The sequence below is a fragment of the Bubalus kerabau genome, chromosome 1 (genome assembly GCF_029407905.1).
Source record: "Bubalus kerabau isolate K-KA32 ecotype Philippines breed swamp buffalo chromosome 1, PCC_UOA_SB_1v2, whole genome shotgun sequence".
Classification (NCBI taxonomy): domain Eukaryota; kingdom Metazoa; phylum Chordata; class Mammalia; order Artiodactyla; family Bovidae; genus Bubalus; species Bubalus kerabau.
This window is the reverse complement of record NC_073624.1, coordinates 20,252,231-20,274,930: the sequence shown is the minus strand read 5'-3', so window position 1 is coordinate 20,274,930 and position 22,700 is coordinate 20,252,231. Positions and strand designations below refer to the sequence as shown.

Genomic DNA, 22,700 nt, shown 5'->3' with positions numbered 1-22,700 from the left:
CAACCACCAAGGAGTTTCTACAGTGCAGGAAACTCTGCTCAATGTTATATGGCAGCCCGGCTGGGAGGGGAGAGTTTGGGGGAGAGTGGATACATGTATATATGTGGCTGAGTCCCTTTGGTGTTCACTTGAAACTATCACAACATGTTTGTTAACTGGCTATAACCCAGTACAAAATAAAAAGTTTTTTTAAAAATAAGCAAGTCTTATAATATATATTCACATTTTATATTGGAAATATAAATTTCTTCCTTTTGTATCATTATAAATTAATAAATTTTTATACATTCAAATATTTCTAATTTATCGTCATAATATAAGTAAATTATGTATATATATATAACTATTTTAATATCTATTTATCTATCCTTGTTATTAATTAACTTAAGGATAATAAATCCTTATTACCAAATTCAGACTTAAATGAAGAAAGTAGGGAAAACCACTAGGCCAGTCAGGTATGACCTAAATCAAATCCCTTATGATTATATAGTGAAAGTGAGAAATAGATTCAAAGGATTAGATATGATAGAGTGCCTGAAGAACTATGGATGGAGGTTCGTAACATTGTACAGGAGGTGGTGATCAAGACCATCCCCAAGAAAAAAAAATGCAAAAAGGCAAATGGTTGTTTGAGGACACCTTACAAGTAGCTGAGAAAAGAAGAGAAGTGAAAGGCAAAGGAGAAAACGAAAGATATAAGCATTTGAACGCAGAGTTCCAAAGAATAGCAAGGAGAGATAAGAAAGCCTTCCTCAGTGAACAATACAAAGAAACAGGAAAACAATAGAAGGGGAAAGCCTAGAGATCTCTTCAAGAAAATTAGAGACACCAAGGGACAATTTATGCAAAGATGGGCACAATAAAGGACAGAAATGGAAGGGACCTAACAGAAGCAGAAGATATCAAGAAGAGGTGGCAAGAATACACAGAAGAACTGTACAAAAAAGATCTTCATGACCCAGATAACGACGATGGTGTGGCCACTCACCTAGAGCCAGACATCTTGGCGTGCAAAGTCAAGTGGGCTTTAGTAAGCATCACTATGAAAAAGCTAGTGGAGGTGATGGAATTCCAGCTGAGCTATTTCAAATCCTAAAAGATGATGCTGTTAAAGTATTAGGCTCTTGGATCGCAGCCATTCTGACTGGCGTGAAATGGTACCTCATAGTGGTTTTGATTTGCATTTCTCTGATAATGAGTGATGTTGAGCATCTTTTCATCCAAAAGTCTACAAGCAATAAATGCTGGAGAGGGTGTGGAGAAAAGGGAACCCTCTTACACTGTTGGTGGGAATGCAAACTAGTACAGCCACTATGGAGAACAGTGTGGAGATTCCTTAAAAAACTGGAAATAGAACTGCCTTATGATCCAGCAATCCCACTGCTGGGCATACACACTGAGGAAACCAGAATTGAAAGAGACACGTGTACCCCAATGTTCATCGCAGCACTGTTTATAATAGCCAGGACATGGAAGCAACCTAGATGTCCATCAGCATATGAATGGATAAGAAAGCTATGGTACATATACACAATGGAGTATTACTCAGCCATTAAAAAAAATGAATTTCAATCAGTTCTAATGAGGTGGATGAAACTGGAGCCTATTATACAGAGTGAAGTAAGCCAAAAAGAAAAACACCAATACAGTATACTAACGCATATATATGGAATTTAGAAAGATGGTAACAATAACCCTGTATACGAGACAGCAAAAGAGACACTGATATATAGAACAGTCTTTTGGACTCTGTGTGAGAGAGAGAGGGAGAGGGTGGGATGATTTGGGAGACTGGCATTAAAATATGTATAATATCATATATGAAATGAGTCGCTAGTCCAGGTTCGATGCACGATACTGGATGCTTGGGGCTGGTGCACTGGGATGACCCAGAGGGATGGTATAGGGAAGGAGGAGAGAGGAAGGTTCAGGATGGGGAACACATGTATACCTGTGGCAGATTCATTTTGATATATGGCAAAACCAATACAATATTGTAAAGTTAAATAAAATAAAAAAAAATAGTGTTAGGCTCAATATGCCAACAAATTTGGAAAACTCAGTAGTGGCCAGAAGACTGGAAAAGGTCAATTTTCTTTCCAATACCAAAGAATGTTCAAACTACTGTGCAATTGCACTCATTTCACACGCTAGCAAAATAATGCTCAAAATTCTCCAAGCGAGGCTTCAACAGCACGTGAACCAAGAGCTTCCAAATGTTCAAGTTGGATTTAGAAAAGGCAGAGGAATCAGAGATCAAATTGCCAACCTTCAATGGATCATAGAAAAAGCAAGAGAATTGCAGAAAAACATTTGCTTCTGCTTCTTGACTATGCTAAAGCTTTTGATTGTGTGTATCACAACAAACTGGAAAATTCTTTAAGAGATGGGAATATCAGACCACCTTACCTGCCTCCTGAGAAACCTATATGCAGGTCAAGAAGCAATAGTTATAACTGGACATGAAACAACAGACTGGTTCCAAATAGGGAAAGGAGTACATCAAGGTGTGTATTGTCATCCTGCTTATTTAACTTATATGCAGAGGACATCATGTAAAATGCCAGGCTGGATGAAGCACAAGCTGGAATCAAGATTGCCAGGAGAAATATCAGTAACCTCAGATATGCAGGTGACACCACCCTTATGGCAAAAAGTGAAGAAAAACTAAAGAGCCCCTTGATGAAATTGAAAGAGGAGAGTGAAAAATTTGACTTAAAGCTCAACATTCAGAAAAATAAGATTATGGCATCTGGTCCCATCACTTCATGGGACATAGGGAAACAATGGAAACAGTGAGAGACTTTATTTTGGGGGGCTCCAAAATCACTGCAGATGGTGACTGCAGCCATGAAATTAAGACTCTTGCTCCTTGGAAGAAAAGCTGTGACCGACCTATTTCAGTTCAGCTGCTCAGTCATGTTTGACTCTTTCTAACCCCATGAACCACAGCACGCCAGGCCTCCCTGTCCATCAGCAACTCCTGGAGTTTACCCAAACTCATGTCCACTGAGTCGGTGATGCCATCTAACCATCTCATCCTCTGTCGTCCCCTTCTCCTCCTGCCTTCAATCTTTCCCAACATCAGGGTCTTTTCCCATGAGTCACCTCTTCGCATCATGTGGCCAAAATACTGGAGTTTCAACTTCAACACCAGTCCCTCCAATGAACACCCAGGACTGATCTTGTGTAAGATGAACTGGATGGATCTCCTTGCAGTCCAAGGGACTCTCAGGAGTCTTCTCCAACACCACAGTTCAAAGCATCAGTTCTTCAGCGCTCAGCTTTCTTAATGGTCCAACTCTCACATCTATACATGACTACTGGAAAAACCATAGCCTTGACTACACAGATGTTTGTTGACAAAGTAATGTCTCTGCTTTTTAATATGCTGTCTAGGTTGGTCATAACTTTCCTTCCAAGGAGTAAGTGTCTTAATTTCATGTCTGCAATCACCATCTGCAGTGATTTTGGAGCCCCCCAAAATAAAGTCAGGCACTGTTTCCACTGTTTCCCCATCTATTTGCCAGGAAGTGATTTCCTTGAACTGCAAGGAGATCCAATGAGTCCATCCTAAGGGAAATCGGTCCTGGATATTCATTGGAATGACTGATGTTAAAGCTGAAACTCCAGTATTTTGGCCACATGATGCAAAGAGCTGACTCATTGGAAAAGACTCTGACGTTGGGAAAGATTGAAGGCAGGAGGAGAAGGAGACAACAGTGGATGAGATGATTAGATGGCATCACCGACTCAAATGACATGAGTTTGGGTAAACTCTGGGAGTTGGTGATGGACAGGGAGGCCTGGCATACTGTGGTTCATAGGGTTGCACAGAGTTGGACATGACTGAGCAACTGAACTGAACTGAACTGAACTGATGAGACCAGATACCATGACCTTAGTTTTCTGAATGTTGAGCTTTAAGCCAACTTGTTTACTCTCCTCTTTCACTTTCATCAAGAGGCTCTTTAGTTCCTCTTCACTTTCTGCCATAAGGGTGGTGTCACCTGCATATCTGAGGTTATTGATATTCCTCCTGGCAATCTTGACTCCAGCTTGCGCTTCACTCGGCCCAGTGTTTCTCATGATGTACTCTGCATATAAGTTAAATAAGCAGGGTGACAATATACAGCCTTGATGTACTCCTTTCCCTATTTGGAACCAGTCTGTTGTTCCATGTTCAGTTCTAACTGTTGTCCTGACCTGCACACAGGTTTCTCAAGAGGCAAGTCAGGTGGTCTGGTATTCCCATCACTTTCAGAATTTTCCACAGTTTATTGTGATCCCCACAGTCAAAGGCTTTGGCATAGTCAATAAAGCAGAAATAGATGTTTTTCTGGAACTCTCTTGCTTTTTCAATGATCCAGTGGATGTTGGCAATTTGATCTCTGGTTCCTTTGACTTTTCTAAAACCAGCTTGAACATCTGGAATTTCACAGTTCACGTATTGCTGAAGCCTGCCATGGAGAATTTTGACCATTACTTTACTAGCGTGTGAGATGAGTGCAATTGTGCAGTAGTTTGAGCATTCTTTGGCATTAACTTTCTTTGGGATTGGCATGAAAACTGACCTTTTCCAGCCCTGTAGCCATTGCTGTTTTCCAAATTTGCTGGCGTATTGAGTGCAGGACTTTCACAGCATCATCTTTTAGGATTTGAAATAGCTCAACTGGAATTCCATCACTTCCACTGGCTTTGTTCGTTGTGATGCTTCCTAAGGCCCACTTGACTTCACATTCCAGCATGTCTGGCTCTAGGTGAGTGATCACACCATCGTGATTATCTGGGTCGTGAAGATCTTTTTTGTACAGTTCTGTGTATCCTTGCCACCTCTTCTTAATATCTTCTGCTTCTGTTAGGTCCATACTGTTTCTGTCCTTTATCGAGCCCATCTTTGCATCAAATGTTCCCTTGGTATCTCTAATTTTCTTGAAGAGATCTCTAGTCTTTCCCCTTCTGTTGTTTTCCTCTATTTCTTCGCATTGATCGCTGAGGAAGCCTTCTTGCTATTCTTTGGAACTCTGCATTCAAATGGGTATATCTTTCCTTTTCTCCTTTCCTTTTTGATTCTCTTCTTTTCACAGCTATTTGTAAGGTCTCCCCAGACAGCCATTTTGCTTTTTTGCATTTCTTTTTCTTGGGCATGGTCTCGATCCCTGTCTCCTGTACAGTGTCACGAACCTCCATCCATAGTTCATCAGGCACTCTGTCTATCAGATCTAGTCCCTTAAATCTATTTCTCACTTCCACTGTATAATCATAAGGAATTTGATTTAGGTCATACCTGAATGGTGTAGTGGTTTTCCCCACTGTTTTCAGTTTAAGTCTGAATTTGGCAATGAGGAGTTCATGATCTGAGCCACAGTCAGCTCCTGGTCTTGTTTTTGCTGACTGTATAGAGTGTCTCCATCTTTGGTTGCAAATAATATAATCAATCTGATTTCAGTGTTGACCACCTGGTAATGTCTATGTATGGGGTCTTCTCTTGTGTTGTTGGAAGAGGGTGTTGCTATGACCAGTGTGTTCTCTTGGCAAAACTCTGTTAGCCTTTGCCCTGCTTCATTCTGTGCTCCAAGGTCAAATTTGCCTGTTACTCCAGTTATTTCTTGACTTCCTACTTTTGCATTCCAGTACCCTATAATGAAAAGGACATGTTTTTGGGGTGTTAGTTCTAAAAGGTCTTGTAGGTCTTCATAGAACCATTCAACTTCAGCTTCTTCAGCATTACTGGTCGGGGCATAGACTTGGATCACCGTGATATTGAATGGTTTGCCTTAGAAACGAAAGGAGATCATTCTGTCATTTTGAGATTGCATCCAAGTACTGCATTTCAGACTCTTTTGTTGACTATGATGGCTACTCCATTTCTTCTAAGGGATTCTTGCCCACAGTAGTAGATATAATGGCCATCTGAGTTAAATTCACCCATTCCAGTCCATCTTAGTTTGCCGATTCTTAGAATGTCAATGTTCACTCTTACCATCTCCTGTTTTCACCACTTCCAATTTATCTTGATTCATGGACCTAACATTCCAGGTTCCTATGCAATATTGCTCTTTACAGTATTGGACCTTTCTTCTATCACCAGTCACATCCACAACTTAGTGTTGTTTTGCTTTGGTTCCGTCCCTTTATTCTTTCTGCAGTTATTTCTCCACTGATCTCCAGTAGCATATTGAGCACCCACCAACTGGTGGAGTTCATCTTTCAGTGTCCCATCTTTTTGCCTTTTTAAACTGTTCATGGGGTTCTCAAGGTAAGAATACTGAATGGTTTGCCATTCCCTTCCCCCTTGGACCACATTCTGTCAGACCTCTCCACCATGACCCGGCCATCTTGGGTGGCCCCACATGGCACGGCTTAGTTTCATTGAGTTAGACAAGCTGTGGTCCGTGTGATCAGATTGGCCAGTTGTCTGTGATTGTGGTTTCAGTCTTTCTTTCCTCTGATGCCCTCTCTCAGCGCCTATCGTCTTACTTGGGTTTCTCTTACCTTGGAGGTGGGATATCTCTTCATGGCTGCTCCAGCAAAGTGCAGCCACTGCTCCTTACCTTGAACTGGGGTAGCTCCTCTCAGCTGCTCCTGCACCACGCAGTTGCCAAAGCAGAGACATTACTTTGCCAACAAACGTCCATATAGTCAAAGCTATCATTTTTCCAGTAGTCATGTATGGATGTGAGAGTTGGACCATAAAGAAGGCTGAGTGCTGAAGAATTGATGCTTTTGAACTGGGGTGTTGGAGAAGATTTTTTTTAATTAATTAATTTATTTTAATTGGGGACTAATTACTTTACAATATTGTAGTGGGTTTTGCCATACATCGACATGAATCAGCCATGGGCGTACATATGTTCCCCATCCTGAGCCCCCCTCCCACCTCCCTCCCCATCCCATCCCTCAGGGTCATCACCGTGCAATGGCCCTGAGTACCCTGTCTCATGCATCGAACCTGGGTTGGCGATCTGTTTCACATATGATAATATTGTTTCAATGCTATTCTCTCAAATCATCTCACCCTCGCCTTCTTCAACAGAGTCCAAAAGACTGTTCTTTACATCTGTGTCTCTTTTGCTGTCTCGCATATAGGGTCATTGTTACCATCTTCCTAAATTCCATATATATGCGTATTCTGTATTGGTGGAGAAGGAAATGGCAACCCACTCCAGTACTCTTGCCTGGAAAATCCCATGGATGGAGGAACCTGGTAGGCTACAGTCCATGGGGTTTCACAGAGTCAGACACGACTTAAGTGACAACATGGATGCATGCATTGGAGAGGGAAATGGCAACCCACTCCAATATTCTTGCCTGGAGAATCCCAGGGACAGAGGAGCCTGGTGGGCTGCTGTCTATGGGGTCCGCACAGAGTCAGACACGACTGAAGCGACTTAGCAGCAGCATACTGTATTGGTGTTTTTCTTTCTGACTTACTTCACTCTGTATAATAGGCTCCAGTTTCATCCACCTCATTAGAACTGATTGAAATTCATTCTTTTTAATGGCTGAGTAATACTCCATTGTGTGTATGTACCACAGCTTTCTTATCCATTCATCTGCTGATGGACATCTAGGTTGCTTCCATGTCCTGGCTATTATAAACAGTGCTGCGATGAACATTGGGGTACACGTGTCTCTTTCAATTCTGGTTTCCTCAGTGTGTATGCCCAGCAGTGGGATTGCTGGGTCATATGGCAGTTCTATTTCCAGTTTTTTAGGGAATCTCCACACCGTTTTCCATAGTGGCTGTACTAGTTTGTATTCCCACCAACAGGGTAAGAGGGTTCCTTTTTCTCCACAGCCTCTCCAGAATTTATTGTTTGTAGACTTCTGTATAGCAGCCATTCTGACTGGTGTGAGATGGTACCTCATTGTGGTTTTGATTTGCATTTCTTTGATAATGAGTGATGTTGAGCATCTTTTCATGTGTTTTTTAGCCATCTGTATGTCTTCTTTGGAGAAATGTCTGTCTAGTTCTTTGGCCCATTTTTTGATTGGGTCATTTATTTTTCTTGAATTGAGCTGCAGAAGCTGCTGGTATATTTTAGAGATTAATTCTTTGTCAGTTGCTTCATTTGCTATTATTTTCTCCCATTCTGAAGGCTGTCTTTTCAACTTGCTTATAGTTTCCTTCGTTGTGCAAAAGGTTTTAAGTTTAATTAGGTCCCATTTGTTTATTTTTGCTTTTATTTCCATTACTCTGGGAGGTGGATCATAGAGGATCCTGCTGTGATTTATGTCAGAGGGTGTTCTGCCTATGTTTTCCTCAGGAGTTTTATAGTTTCTAGTCTTATGTTTAGATCTTTAATCCATTTTGAGTTTATTTTTGTGTATGGTGTTAGAAAGTCTTCTAGTTTCATTCTTTTACTAGTGGTTGACCAGCTTTCCCAGCACCACTTGTTAAAGAGATTGTCTTTTTGGAGAAGACTTTTGAGAGTCCCTTGGACTTCAAGGAGATAAAACAGTCAATCCTAAAGGAAATCAATCCTGAATATTCATTGGAAAGACTGATGCTGAAGCTGAAGCTCCAGTACTTTGACCACTTGATGCAAAGAGCTGACTCCTTAGAAAAGACCCTGATGCTGGGAAAGATTCAAGGCAGGAGGATAGAGGATGAGATATTTGGATGGCATCACCGACTCACTGGACATGAGTTTTAGCAAACTCCAGAAGATGGTGAAGGACAGGGAAGCCTAGTGTGCTGCAGTCCATGGGGTCGCAAAGAGTTGGACATGACTGAGCTACTGAACAATGTATGGCAAAACCAATACAATATTGTAAGTAATTAGTCTCCAAAAAAAAAAAAATCAATTAATACATTAAAAAAAAGAAAGTTATTTAAGCTTGGTTTTGGAGTCTTTGCAAGTTAACAAAGTTTAGTACATTTCACCTGTGCTGAAGATTGTGTTCTTTACCACAGAATTTCTCATTTCCTCTTCTTTGCCCTATTAGGGCAAAGAAGCTTAATTTCCCTTATTGGAGTACTTGGGAATTTAATCAACAGCTCCACCACCTTTTTCTAAACTCTACAACAAAAGTATTTTGTCTTTACATACATACGCTGTGCAGATGAAAAACTTTTGCTCATTGTTCACATTACCTTTTACCATCTTGCATGCAACTTAGTTCAGACAAATATCCAAGGCAGAGTTTAGCTCATGCACACAACTACCTTTGAAAACATATACAGGAAAAGAAACCTGAGGAAATGTTTATTCTTCTTTTGATTAGGTGAAGTTGTGATTCTTTTAGGGCATGGCTACATTTTTTGCTTGAACAAGTAAAAATAAATTAAGAAATCGTACATGACACACTGGCGTAGTGACCTTATGAAAATTTCTACTGTTTTTGAGTGTGGCTTTCTCAATTTCCTTTTTCTTTGCTCCATCCTAGAGTGAATCAAAGGACACTCCCGTGTTTGGAAAGACTTCTTCTTTTGAGCTGTCTTTAATATCGAGAGCTTTCTAATCTTAGCAGAATAGGCAAGATTAATGTTCAATCTCAAGAATTTCTGAATATATTTCTTTATCCACAGAATAAACTGTGGGGAAAAAATTTAAGAGGTTGCTGAGGCTGCTGGTTCTCTCCATCGCTGAACCACAAGAGATTTAACATACAATGGGGCAAGAAGAACCACTAAATAAACGTGAGTATTTGTTTCCTTTCAGTTTTAAAGAAGCATATTTAATTATGACTAAGATTTTAAAATATGAATTGATGATAGTTGTAGTTATTAAGATTGAAGATGGTGATGGGGAGGAAGTTGAAGAAAGTGAAAATGATTTTGGTGAAGAGGGGGGACATAGATTCAAACATGTGGGGTATTAGAAACTTCTTTATAAAATGTATACAGGGACAAGAGAGAACACCAAATATATAAAAAAATAAGATGAAAGAGAGTAATTTGGGAAAATTGTTTAAAGGAAAAAAAGAGACGAGACAGAAAACACACTGGCTGGGACAGCAGTGAACCTGAGGTTCTGACTTTACTTCTTTTTATACTCAAGTTCTACTCAAGTGACACATAAATGGGTTTGTACTGTAAGAACATTAAAAAACACTTGAGAAATATATAGAATGAATGCAGAAATATATAATTTTGAAAATAATGTTTCATTTCATCTCATCACTCCACCCAAATTTTAATGGGGTCATGATGTACAATGGTACCAACAATCACATTTTTATGTAGCAATATGTTTTGGAGACTTCTTTATGTTAATACATACATGTATACATGATTATTTTAATTGCTCTATAGAATTTCATCATATGAATTCACCATAATTTATTGTGTCTGCTTTTGATGACAAGCATACAAGTATTAGGTTTCAAGGGTTTTTTTTTCTATTTCCAAAATTACTGCAGTGAATATCATTTTATAGAAATAAGTTTAATTGCTTCTATAGGTTTGAGTGCTAGAATTTAAATTGTGGCAAATGCAATGCATTTAAAATTTGATAAGTGTTCCTAACTTTATCTGTCTAAAAGGCTTTCCAGCTTATAGTTCAGTAGTGACATTTATTTTCTCACTGAGTGTTTATTTCCTGTAGGCCTTGCCACACTACATATTCTCAATTTACTTTAAAAAATTTGATATATGACAAAACCATGCCATAATATTTTGGTTTACATGTCTCTGATTGAGCATGCTGTTTGTTAATTTGTTTAATGGATTTTTGAAATACTTTCAGCAAATTTTCTGCTCAAATTTTTGCTCAGTTTTCAAATTGGTTTTAGAAATTCTTTATACAGCCTGGATATTAGCATTGTGACAAGATTTTTCTTCCATGTGTTCCTTGTATTTTAACATTATTTGTTTATAAAGGAGCTCTGGTTTTTATGTACTACAACTATCAATTTTTAAAGATTTGGGGGTTTTGAGTCTGGTTAATAAAAAGCATGTTCCTAATCCCCCCAAAAAACCCCAAAGAAATACATTTTATTTGAAAATATATTTAATTAATTTATTTGTTTATCAGTGAACTCTAAAGTTGATTTATTCAGGGGAAATCTTTAAGCTCTCTTCCACGTCTAAAATATTTTGGATGATCTCATTCTAAGCTTTCTCCTTGGTGGCATTAGCTCCCTTAGTTCTTGTGGCTGAGAAGAAGATAACCTATTCATCTTTCTTTTTGTTTTAGTAGAAAGAGGCCAGCATTCCCAGCTGATCCCTTGGACCATTGCTATTTTTTTCATGTCACTTCTAAGTGCCTGTTTTATTGCGAATTGTGTGGGTAAGTTATTAGCAAAGTGGAATGCTCCTTGAATTATTCACTTGAAAAACTTTCAGAAAGTTGCCCTAAACCTTTTGTTATCACGACCTTCTCCAACATACCAATCCAGAAAGGCCTCAGGGCTTGGATTTAATATTCAGAGCTACATACTTGACCTTCTGTTTTTTGATGGTGCAGCCTTGAGCCAGGAAATGAACGATGAAACTTAGACCCGTTCCTATACACGGGAAGGTTGGAGACTGCGTAAATCATTCTTCACTTTGGACCAGGATAACAAGGACTGCATCTTTCTAGAAAAGAATAACCAGTAAAAAACCCTCAAATTTCAGATGGACTGTAGTCTGGCTTTGAAAAGAAGAACATTTGGAAGACTTCTTTCTGATATCAGGATATTGTATGAAGTTATTATAAATAAAGTAATATAGTATAGGCGCAAGAATAAACAAATAGAGAAAGAATGTTGAGAGCTTTGTTACAGATCTGTATTTATGAACTGTATATAAAACAGGCTACCCACTCCAGTATTCTTGCCTGGAGAATCCCATGGACAGAGCAGCCTGGCTGGCTACATACAGTCTATGGGGTCATAAAGAATTGGACAGGACTGAGTGACTAAATAACAACAAACAAAATAAAACTGAAGGGAATTAAAAAAAAAAAACTGAAGGGAATAAATCAACTATCCTCCAATGAAAATTAATTAAAAAGTGAACAGAAGGGGATATTGCAGAGTTATATGGAGAGGACAGTTTTGTTCAATTACTATTCAATTAGTAGAGAGGATTGATTATCCATATTCAAAAATGAAATTGTTCTCCTGCCTCATATCATGTTAAAAAACCAACCTAAGGTGGAGAATTGATTAAAATATGAAAGCAAATTAATGTTTTAGAAAAAAATATGGAGAATATATTCTTGACCTTGAGACAGAGAATGATTTCTTAAATATGACAAAATGTGCTAGCCATTAAAGAGACTATCACCAAAATATACTACGTTAAAGTAAGAATTACTGCCCAACAAAAATAACACTGAGTGACAACAGAAAACATAGGAAAATATGTTTTAATGCATATAATTAATAAAGGATTAGAGTATAGAATATTTAAACCGTTGTTCCAAATCAATAGGAAAAATACTTACAACAGAAAAATGGGCTAAGTCCTGAACAGGCAGAATAGAAAAGAAAAAAAATGAAATGTCTGATAAACATACAAAATATTTCTAACTTCATTAGTTTTCAGAGAAATGCAAATTCAACTCACAATGAGACACCACTAAGAACCTTGGGGATGGTAATAATTAAAGTCTGGCAGTATCAAGTATTGATGATACTGCAGAGCAACTAGATCTTCAATGAATTTCTGCTGGTGAGAGTGTACAGTAGTACTCAGTTCGGTGGTTCAGTTGTGTCCAGCTCTTTGTGACCCCATGGATTGCAGCACACCAGGCTTCCTTGTCCATCACCAACTCCCAGAGCTTGTTCAAACTCATGTCCATTGAGTTGGTAATGCCATCCAACCATCTCATCCTCTGTCATCCCCTGCTCCTCCTGACTTCAGTCTTTGCCAGCATCAGGGTCTTTTCCAAGGAGTCAGTTCTTCCCATCAGGTAGCCAAAGTATTGGGGCTTCAGTTTCAGCATCAGTCCTTCCAATGAATATTCAGGACTGATTCCCTTTAAGATTGACTGTTTGATCTCCTTGCAGTCCAGGGGACTCTCAAGAGTTTTCTCCAACACCACAGTTCGAAGGCATCAATTCTTCAGTGCTCAGCTTTCTTTATAGTTCAACTCTCACATCCATGCATGAGTACTGGGAAAACTATAACTTTGATTAGACAAACCTTTGCTGGCAAAGTAATTTCTCTGCTTTTTAATATGCTGTCTAGGTTGGTCATAGCTTTTCTTCCAAGGAGCAAGTGTCTTTTAATTTCAGGGCTGCAGTCACCATCTGTAGTGATTTGAGATCCTCCAAAAATAAAGTCTCTCATTGTTTCCATTGTTTCCCTATCTATTTGCCATGAAGTGATGGGACCAGATGCCATGATCTTTGTTTTTTGAATGTTAAGTTTTAAGCCAGCTTTTTCATGCTCCTCTTTCAATTTCATCATGAGATTCTTTAGTTCCTCTTCACTTTCTGCCATAAGGGTCATGTCATCTACATATCTGAGGTTATTGATATTTCTCCTGGCCATCTTGATTCCAGCTTGTGATTCATCCAGTCCAGTATTTTGCATGATGTACTCTGCATATAAGTTAAATAAGCAGGGTGACAGTATACAGCCTTGATGTACTCCTTTCCCTATTTGAACCAGTCTGTTGTTCCATGTCTGATTCTAACTGTTGCTTATTTACCTGCATACAGATTATACTTCATACAGCAGTATAATTGCTTTGAAAAAGGTTGCCCCAACCATAGTTGGCAATAGGTATAACCTATTACCAGCAGTTGCATACGTGTGCATGGACCTTACAGAAATGCATGCTTGTGTTCTCTAAGGATACATGGTCAAAAATGCTCAGAGGTGCAGAGCCCATACTAGCCAAACACTGGAAACAAGGCAATTATCTACCAGAAGAAGAAAAGATAAATACATTTTAGTTCATTAAGATAATGGATCTCTTTTCAGCAATGAGAACTGATGAGTTATGGTTGCATGAAACAACATAGACAAATTTCAGAGACAGCTCTGAGCAGAAGACAGAACCCAAAGTATGATTTCACTTATATTAAGTTCAGAAGCAGGCAAATCTGATCTATATGGTTTTGTGATAGATTATGAAGTGGTAGAATCATGAAGCAAAACACAAAGTGATTGCTTTAAAAGCCATGGCATGATTACCTTTAAGAGAAAGTGAGGGATTCGTGTTTGGGCTGTGAAGGTCACCTGGGGCTTTGGTAATGTTGCATTTTTTGAGCTGGGTTGTTGGAATGTTCACTTTATATTAATTTGATAAACTGTACACTTATATTTTTCACTTCGTTAGACTTGGTTATATTTCAAAGTGAAAATACTGAAAAGATAAATGTGTAAGACTTGTAGGACTTTGCAGAAGAATACCAGTGGTCACCAAAATCTCCACTCTAAGCACAAATATTGATAGAAAAACATGTTTAAAAGCACATGGACATTAAAGTTTGCAAAACTACCCCCATAAAGCATAGAATGGACACTGAGGGCTTCCCAGGTGACCCTAGTGGTGAAGAACGCACCTGCCAATGGAGGAGACATAAGAAATGAGGGTTCAGGAAGATCCTGGGTCAGGAAGATCTCCTGGAGGAGGGCATGGCAATCCACTCCAGTATTCTTGCCTGGAGAATCCCATAGACAGAGGAGCCTGGTGGGCTTCAGTCCATAGGGTCCCAAAGAGTCAGACACAACTGAAATGTCTTAACAAACATCCATAATAATGAAAATATTAATTTTCAACAATTCTTTTCAACCAATTCACCTGAAGCTGAAACAAAGGAACTGCGTAGGAAGAACAGAGAAGGTGGGGACCTTAACTATTACAGTAAAAGAAAATTTACTTAGTGCAGTACGCCCCCAAAGTAAGTGGTTATATAGGAGAAGGAAACTAAGATTTTTTTCCCTCCTTCACAGTGACTCACCACAACTTTCTATCCTGTAAGAAAGGAACAACAGGGTTCTTCAGGCTCCCAAAGCAGCACCCAAAGGTGACATGTGTCAGAGAGAAACCAGAACTGAAAGGTACAGAGAGTCGAAGAAATTTCTTCCTTATTTCCATTAAAATTCATAGCCTGATTTAAAGCATATCATTTCTACATTATTATATAAAGAGAGAGATGAAAAGAGCACAAGATGAGAATCTGGCACAAGAGCGGACATCAGTAAATTGAGGTAGAATTATTTTCATGATTGTGAGCAGTTGAATAACTAATCAGAGAATATGAACAAAACATTTATGAGCTGTTTTTGGCACCCAAAGCATAACATTTTCTTTTGATTCAGATATATATGGACTGCTCCCTCCTAGAATATGTAAACTTTGCCAAAGTGTCTTTATCTCTTTTATTCTGTGAAGGCTCATTACATGAGCATTTTAGCAGGTTCTTTGCCTCCTTCAGATAAAATGTCCTGCCAAAAGCTTTGTTATAGGAACTCTTTCAATATGGTTGTAAATAACTGTAGGGATGTTGAAAAATGATCACATCTTCTAAGAGAAAACCTTGTAATTTTCTCATGGTCATTATATGATTCAGATACTTTTGTTTAGGAGCTATTTAGAAATGTAATTTTCAGGATCTTTTTTTTTTTTTATAGGGGGGACAGAATGATTGTGGTAATCCTGGTATTATTCTCTTAAATGTTAATTGGATATTAGGTAGTAAAATAACTATATGATTTGTTATATATGGTATGCTCCCATGGACCTAATTTTCCTTTTGATTTTCACATGAGGGGGCACCTGGAATTGCTGTCCTGTGGGCTGGAAAGCCTTCCAGTCCAACTGCTATTTTCCTTTTAATGACAACAAGACATGGGCTCAGAGTGAAAGCCACTGCTCTGGGGTGGGAGGTCACCTGGCCACCATCAGCACAGGGGCTGAGCAGGTATGCTGAGAGGCTTATGTCAGTTTCTCTGCTGGTTTGAATCTCCTTGCAGAGAGAGGAATTTCTCAGCTCTGCTCCACCTCTGTGCCTTTGCTTCCTCTCCCCCATCTGCCTGGAAAGACTTTCTTCCTCTTGCATTTTGCTTCACATGGCCAACATCTTCTGGTCTTCTCAGATCTGACTCATGTTATATTTTCTCAAGAAAACTACCCTGACCACCTTCCCAACTCCATCCTTTTTGTTCTAATCTGGAGATACTTTCACGGAATTTTGTGCATTTTATGACCAGGGCACTTAGTTCAGTGTTCACTACCCCAGCTCTTCCATGTGCAGAGGGCTACAGCCATGCTTTACCCACGTTTGTATCTCCAATGGCCTGTGCAGTGCTAGGCCCACTTAAGTGTTTGATGATTAAGTAAATAAATGAATGGTTAATTAGGACTGAAATATCTTCTCAGCATAAAGAATAGGACAGATAATTCAGATGTATGTTTGTTATTCTAAAAAAAGAAATCTCAAGGTAAAGTTATTTCTGAGCTGCAATTTATTTCCTTGTGCAATGTATTTCCATATATTATATACCCAGACTCAGATTCTACTCCATTCTTGGTTAACATGGTTTCCTGGAGGACTTTGTTTCCATGGCTTTGCAGCTATAGGTTCAGCAACTCTTTGAAATAAGTGTAATTTAATGAAATATGCAATCAATTAATGAAGGTAATTTAAAAAATTAAATTTCCTAAAAATCCAATCCCATTAAGAACTATGCTAAGTAATTTGCAAGCTGATCTCATGCAGTCTTCACAGTGACCCTCTGAAGTAGTGGAGTTGTCCCTTTTGGAGCTGAGAAAACTGGGGTTTGGTGACATTAAAGCACTTATTAACATCACACCATAAATGTCAGAGGCAGGATCTGAAAACATATAACCAATGCTTTTGTGTTTAACTAGTAGTTTATTTGACCTCTTTCTTCTTTTCCTAAAATTATCAACTGATAAATGCAAATATACTTATAAAAATTCACATTTTTACGCAGAACTTTATCACTCAATTTTTGGATAGACGATTTTCATATTTCCTGGGACTTAGGAGTGAGAACCTTGACGGCCAGTGGCATTGGGTGGACAAGAAACCATTTAACCCACAGATGGTGTGAGTATACCAAGTAGGGTAAAATAGCTTTATAGGCAAAGGTAGGAAGAAGACAGCAAGCTACATTCATTTTGGGATGGGTTATACCAGTGTAGGGCTTCCCTGGTGACCCATTGGTAAAGAATCCACCTATCAATTCAGGAGATGGCAGGTTCAATCCCTAGGTTGGGAAGATCCCCTGGAAAAGGAAATGGCAACCCACTCCAGTATTCTTGCCTGGGAAGTCCCATGGACAGAGAAGACTTGCGGGCTACAGTCCCTTGGGTAGCAAAAGAGTCAGACATGACTTAGCAACTAAACAACAACAATACCAGTATAAGAATGCCTACTCAGAACAGAGCACTGTCTTTTCAGGAACCTCTATGCTAGTCGATTGCTCTGATTCTGTTGGACAGTGCAACTGTAAATGTTTCACTAGGGGCATTTTCTCTGCCTTGTCCTCTGACCTCTACTATACACACACAACATGTACACACACGTGTATATATATTTTTTCATTTCAGATTCTGGCACAAGCGTGAACCCAGCAATGATCAGAAAGAAAAATGTGTTGTTCTTGTTAACGACAAAGACAAATGGGCCTGGAGTGATTTTCCTTGTGACTATAAGACAAGTTGGATTTGCAAGATAACTGGAACTGCATTCAACTAAAAACCTACGAAGGGGGCCTTGTGATGAGGACACAAAATAAGAAATAATGCGACTAAAGCAGAACATACATGTATTGTGGGAACAGAGAAAACATTTTCCGTCATAGAACATTTTCCGTCATGATGGTCTTATTTATTTATTTTTTTTGTTTCATTCATTCAAGATAATGTATTTTTTTGTGTAGTGTTTTGGTGGAAAGAATCATATTTTTCTGTGAGAATCAATTTTCATTAACTTTGCTTTCTTAATAGTATTTCAGGCAGGGTATTTACTTTTCAATTGGTGTGTATTGATTACATATTTAATAGCTTGAGTGGTGAAATCTCTTTAGTCACCATTTCCTCTGCTCTGATGATTCTTAGCACTTAAATTTCAAAGGTGGGATATTTCAATTGGTAGTGGTGTATCATTTTTTTTACCCCAAATATCACAAACTCTAAAGTTTTTAAGCAGCATTTTTATTGTCTGATGCTTTGTTTTCAGGTTAATAGTATCAGTCATTAGACTGAAATTCCATGAGCAGAATATTTTCTGAAGAACAGTATAGAATAGTTATAATTATGGTTTTGCCCGGGAAGAAAGGGCTTCCCTGGTAGCTCAGTTGGTAAAGAATCTGCTTGCAGTGCAGGAGATCCTGGTTGGATTGCTGGGTCGGGAAGATCCACTGGAGAAGGGATAGGGTACCCACTCCTGTATTCTTGGGCTTCCCTGGTGGCTCAGATGGTAAAGAATCCGCCAGCAATGCTGTAGACCTGGGTTCTATCCCTGGGTTGGGAAGATCTCTTGGAGAAGGGAACGGCTAATCACTCTTGCCTGGATTTTTGCCTGGAGAATCCTAAGGACAGAGGAGCCTGGGGTTATAAAAGAGTCACACATGACTGAGTGAATTTCATTTTCCAGTAAGAAAAAAATATCCATTTACCTTTTAAAAAATTTACTCCACTTTAAAAATCTTACCACAGTGAGGAGTCTCAAGCTGACAATTTCTTTTTGAGTGGAAAAGTCCCTTGCAGGCCATCTTAAGCACACTCCTTTAATTCTATAGCTAAGGAAACAAACATTTTGGGAAGCCAAAGAGCTCACCTTCACAGGGTTAGTTTATGACGCAAACAAGACTGTGGCCCAGAGCTAGCTTTCATAGTAGGTGGGATGTATTCCCTTTGGTATTACGGAAAAGTTACTGGTGGTGCTGTGGCCTCTTGGCTAACAGATAGATAATAGTTCTTAATTATTCATGTAACACTGTATTAGTGTTTCTGTATTTCTAATTAGAATCAGAAGAAAATCGTATTTTCAATCCATTTATGTAAATTGTTAGCATGTTTATTTAGAGCTATAAAGCTACAGTTAGAACTAGCAAGAAAAGTCACGGCTTTAACAACCTGAAGTTGTGCTTTTGTGATGTATGTAGCTTTAATTGTGAAGCAGTCATGTCCAACATCAACAAAATATGGAGGTCTTTCTAAAACATTTTATTTTGCTGATGTTTCCTGGATCCAAGCTAAAAAATTTCAAGTGACATCTTTTTAGCTACCTTCCTTGGTGGCTCAGGTGGTAAAGAATCTGCCTGCAATGCAGAGTACCTGTATTCGATCCCTGGGTCAGGAAGATCCCCTGGAGAAGGGAATGGCTACCCACTCCACTATTCTTGCCTGGAAAATTTCACGGACAGAGGAGCCTGGTGGGCTTCAGTCCATGGGGTCACAAAGAATTGGACACGACTGAGCAACTAACATTTTCATCTTCCTTACTACTATATTAAAAAGACAGTATTTATTCTGAAATTAGTGGTTTTCTAAGTTCAGAATATTAGTGTATGATTGACTGTATGTCTTTACGTGTCTGTGTTTCAAGCTGATGCTTTTAACTGAGATAGCATCAAGGGACTTTGTGTTTGCCACAAATTACATAGCATTAATCTATAAAACTTGAAATAGACTTTATATAGTTAATATTATCCATTCTTCATTTGTATAAAACTGTATTTAAAGATTCAGTAGTCAATAAAATGTGACCTCTTTGTGATTTTATACATCTATACCCTAATCTTTTTCTCCCAATTTGGATCATTTTCATTCTCTCCATGGCTTCCACCAGACTAAGTAAACATCTATTTACCTGGATTATTACAATGGCCTTCTGATTGATCTCCCTGTTTCCACCCTTGGTCACTTTCAGTCAATTCTCAACTCTCATGGCACCATTTATACAGAGTCTTCACAATTTCTTTAAAACAGCTAATAGTAATTTCATAAAAATAAATGCTAATTTCTTAAGAACATTGTGATAGAATGTCCTAGAAGTCTGAAACATTTTAAAAACCTAAGCACTTTTTAGAGACTTCCCTGCAGTCCATTGGTTAAGACTTCACCTTCCAATGCAGGAGGTGCCGGTTTGATCCCTGGTTGGGGAGATAAGATCTCCCATGACTCATGGCCAAAAAACCAAACCATGAAACAGAAGCAATGTTGTAACAAATTCAATAAGACTTAAAAAAAAAAAAGGTCCACATCAACAAAGTCTTAAAAAAAAAAAAACTAAACATTTTTATCTTAGAAAAAGTAATGTATATGTGTTAAAAAGGCAAACAGTAAAAGACATTATTAAAAATATAAGGTGACTCTCTCTTCCATTCTGAACCTCTAAATACCCCTTCAGCCTAACTATGATTACTGATTTCTTATATGTATATCCATATATGGTTTTGTTTCCCTGCATGCATCCACATGCGCACATGTAAAAGCTCCCTAAGTCTATCTCACCCAATGAATGATTTAGGGGCTATATTGTTGAGAAAGGAAAAGGAGGACAGCAGGTTGAGAGGAGGAAGAAACAAAAGAGCAAGAGGAGAGACTTAAGTCAGTAAGAGAAACACAAATATTGTATCTTAATACATATATATGGAATCTAGAAGGATGGTACTGATGAAGCTATTTGCAGGGCAGGAATAGAGATGCAGACAGAGAAGGAACTTGTAGACACAGCAGGGATTTGCATTGACATATCTATACTACCATGTGTAAAGTGGATATCTAGTAGGAAGCTGCTGGGTAGCACAGGGAGCTCAGCTGGGTACTCTTGTGACAACCTAGAGGAGTGGGATGGCTGTGGGAGTGGGACGGAGGCTCAAGAAGGAAGATATATATATAGTTGATTCATGTTATTGTACAGCAGAAACTAACACAACATTGTAAAGCAATTATCCTCCAGTTAAAAAAAGAAAAGAGCAAGAAGAACATTTTACGTGATTCCTTATTATTTTTCTGTTAGGGACCCTTTAGGAAAAAAATTTTTGTGGTTATCTATAAGGCCTCTAACCTGGAGGAGGGCATGGCAATCCACTCCAGTACTCTTGCCTAGAGAATTCCATGCACAGAGGAGCCTGGCAGGCTTCAGTCCAGGGTCTCATGGAGTCAGACACAACTGAAGCGACTAAGCAGCAGCAGCATAAGGCCTATAAAATTCTTGAATTTCAAGAATTCTTTAATTTCACTTCAATTTTTTTATTTGATAAATTTAAGTAAAATTAAATTTCATACTTTAAAAGAAATTTAAATTGAAATTTCATACATCATCTGCTGCATGATTCCTATCGATCTTAACCTATATCAACTTGGAATTCAATTCTTTTTTAAACTTTCATCTTTATACAATTGTTGCTCTGAAAAAATTTTAATAATAAATAGGTAACATTTTAAAAAGATGTAGTAAAGTGATTTTTCTTTTTTAAAAAATTGGGAGCCCAAGTGGTAATAGTATTTAAATTGTAACAGTGGTTTAATTGGAGAACATGGTCTTGGGAATATGAATGACTGATTACTCTTTATTTTTTGCTACTTTTTGGGTTTTCTGGTGCCTAAGTATTTATATAACCCCATTTATAAAATATGATATTTAAAAACAGTTTCAATTGGATGATCTGCTTCTCAAAGAAGAATTTTTCTGATAATTTAGGTTCTAATGATCTTTACTCTAATAAAATCTAAACAATTCTTTTTTCACCAAACTTTGAAGGCAGAGTTAGTTGCATAACTTAAATTGTAAATAGTGAAATATATGCATTAATATTTTTATGTGTCTTTCAATATCAAAATAAAATTTAAAATTATTATAGCCATCTAAAGTATAAAAGCAATGAACAAAAACATTTCCACGTATTTTAAAATGTTTCCTCATTTGATGTTTGTGATATGAAAAAAGAAATTAGAAAGTTGAAGATATATTTATTGAATTACTTTCAGGTTGAATGACTTTTGTTTTAAAGGCATATTGATTTCAAAAACACAGATTGTCATGCCTATGAGAAATAAACATTTGTAAAGAAAGCTAATATATTATATTCATTTATTCAGTTGAATTTTCCCATTCAATGATTATACATTAATTCCAATGTATGATTTTGAGGGTCGATTATGCTGCTGTGTGCAAGAAACATGTTTATAAAAGCTGCTGTGTTATTTACATATTCTTGAATAACCGTATCAGTATTAAACTGTGCTGTGCTTAGTTTTTCAGTCGTGTGTGACTCTTTATGACCCCATGGACTGTGGCCCACCAGGCCCCTCTGTCCTGGCAAGAATACTGGAGTGGGTTGCCATGCCCTCCTCCAGGGGATCTTCCCAACCCAGAGACTGAAGCTACATCTCCTGCATTTGCAGGTGGATTCTTTACCATCTGAGCTACCAGGGAAGCCTAAGAATACTGGAGTGGGTGGCCTATCCCTTCTCCAGGGAACTTGCCAACCCAGGAATGGAACTGGGGTCTCTTTCTGGTAGATTCTTTAGCAGCTGAGCTACCAGGGAAGACCACTGATAGATTATTATGCAATAAATGGACAGGCTTGAGACAGGAAAGTGTGAAATTGACTGTTCAATTAGAATAATTTATACTGCTCCTGCTTTTCATGTCTTGGTTGGTAGGCCATGAGGCATATGGGATTCCCGCTCCCTGACCAGGGATTGAACATGCATCCTCTGCATTGGAAGGTGAAGTCCCAGCCACTGGACCAGCAAGGAAGTCCCTGGATGATAGTCTCTTTGGAGCTGAAGGTTAGCATGGCCTTTCTATTAATAAGTAGGTGA

The 22,700-nt window shown here is 38.4% G+C and overlaps 1 protein-coding gene across 1 annotated transcript; it reads left to right on the top strand.

Annotated features, from left to right (window-relative positions):
• Window positions 1-9,453: 9,453 nt before the first annotated feature.
• Window positions 9,454-17,809, top strand: CLEC4D (C-type lectin domain family 4 member D). Its single transcript, XM_055566096.1, has 6 exons — window positions 9,454-9,649; window positions 11,148-11,240; window positions 14,846-14,962; window positions 15,665-15,816; window positions 16,853-16,968; window positions 17,472-17,809. The coding sequence occupies exons 1-6, from the start codon at window positions 9,622-9,624 to the stop codon at window positions 17,617-17,619; spliced, it is 654 nt and encodes a 217-aa protein (XP_055422071.1). The 5' UTR covers window positions 9,454-9,621; the 3' UTR covers window positions 17,620-17,809.
• The last annotated feature ends 4,891 nt before the right edge of the window (window positions 17,810-22,700 follow it).

Bases quoted from the DNA above. Each gene is read 5' to 3' on its own strand.
- CLEC4D (XM_055566096.1), top strand. From the start codon at position 9,622: ATGGGGCAAGAAGAACCACTAAATAAAC. The intron at 9,650-11,147 runs GTGAGTATTTGT...TTTTTGTTTTAG, and splicing joins AGAAGAACCACTAAATAAAC to TAGAAAGAGGCCAGCATTCC. The intron at 16,969-17,471 runs GTGAGTATACCA...TTTTCATTTCAG, and splicing joins CCATTTAACCCACAGATGGT to ATTCTGGCACAAGCGTGAAC.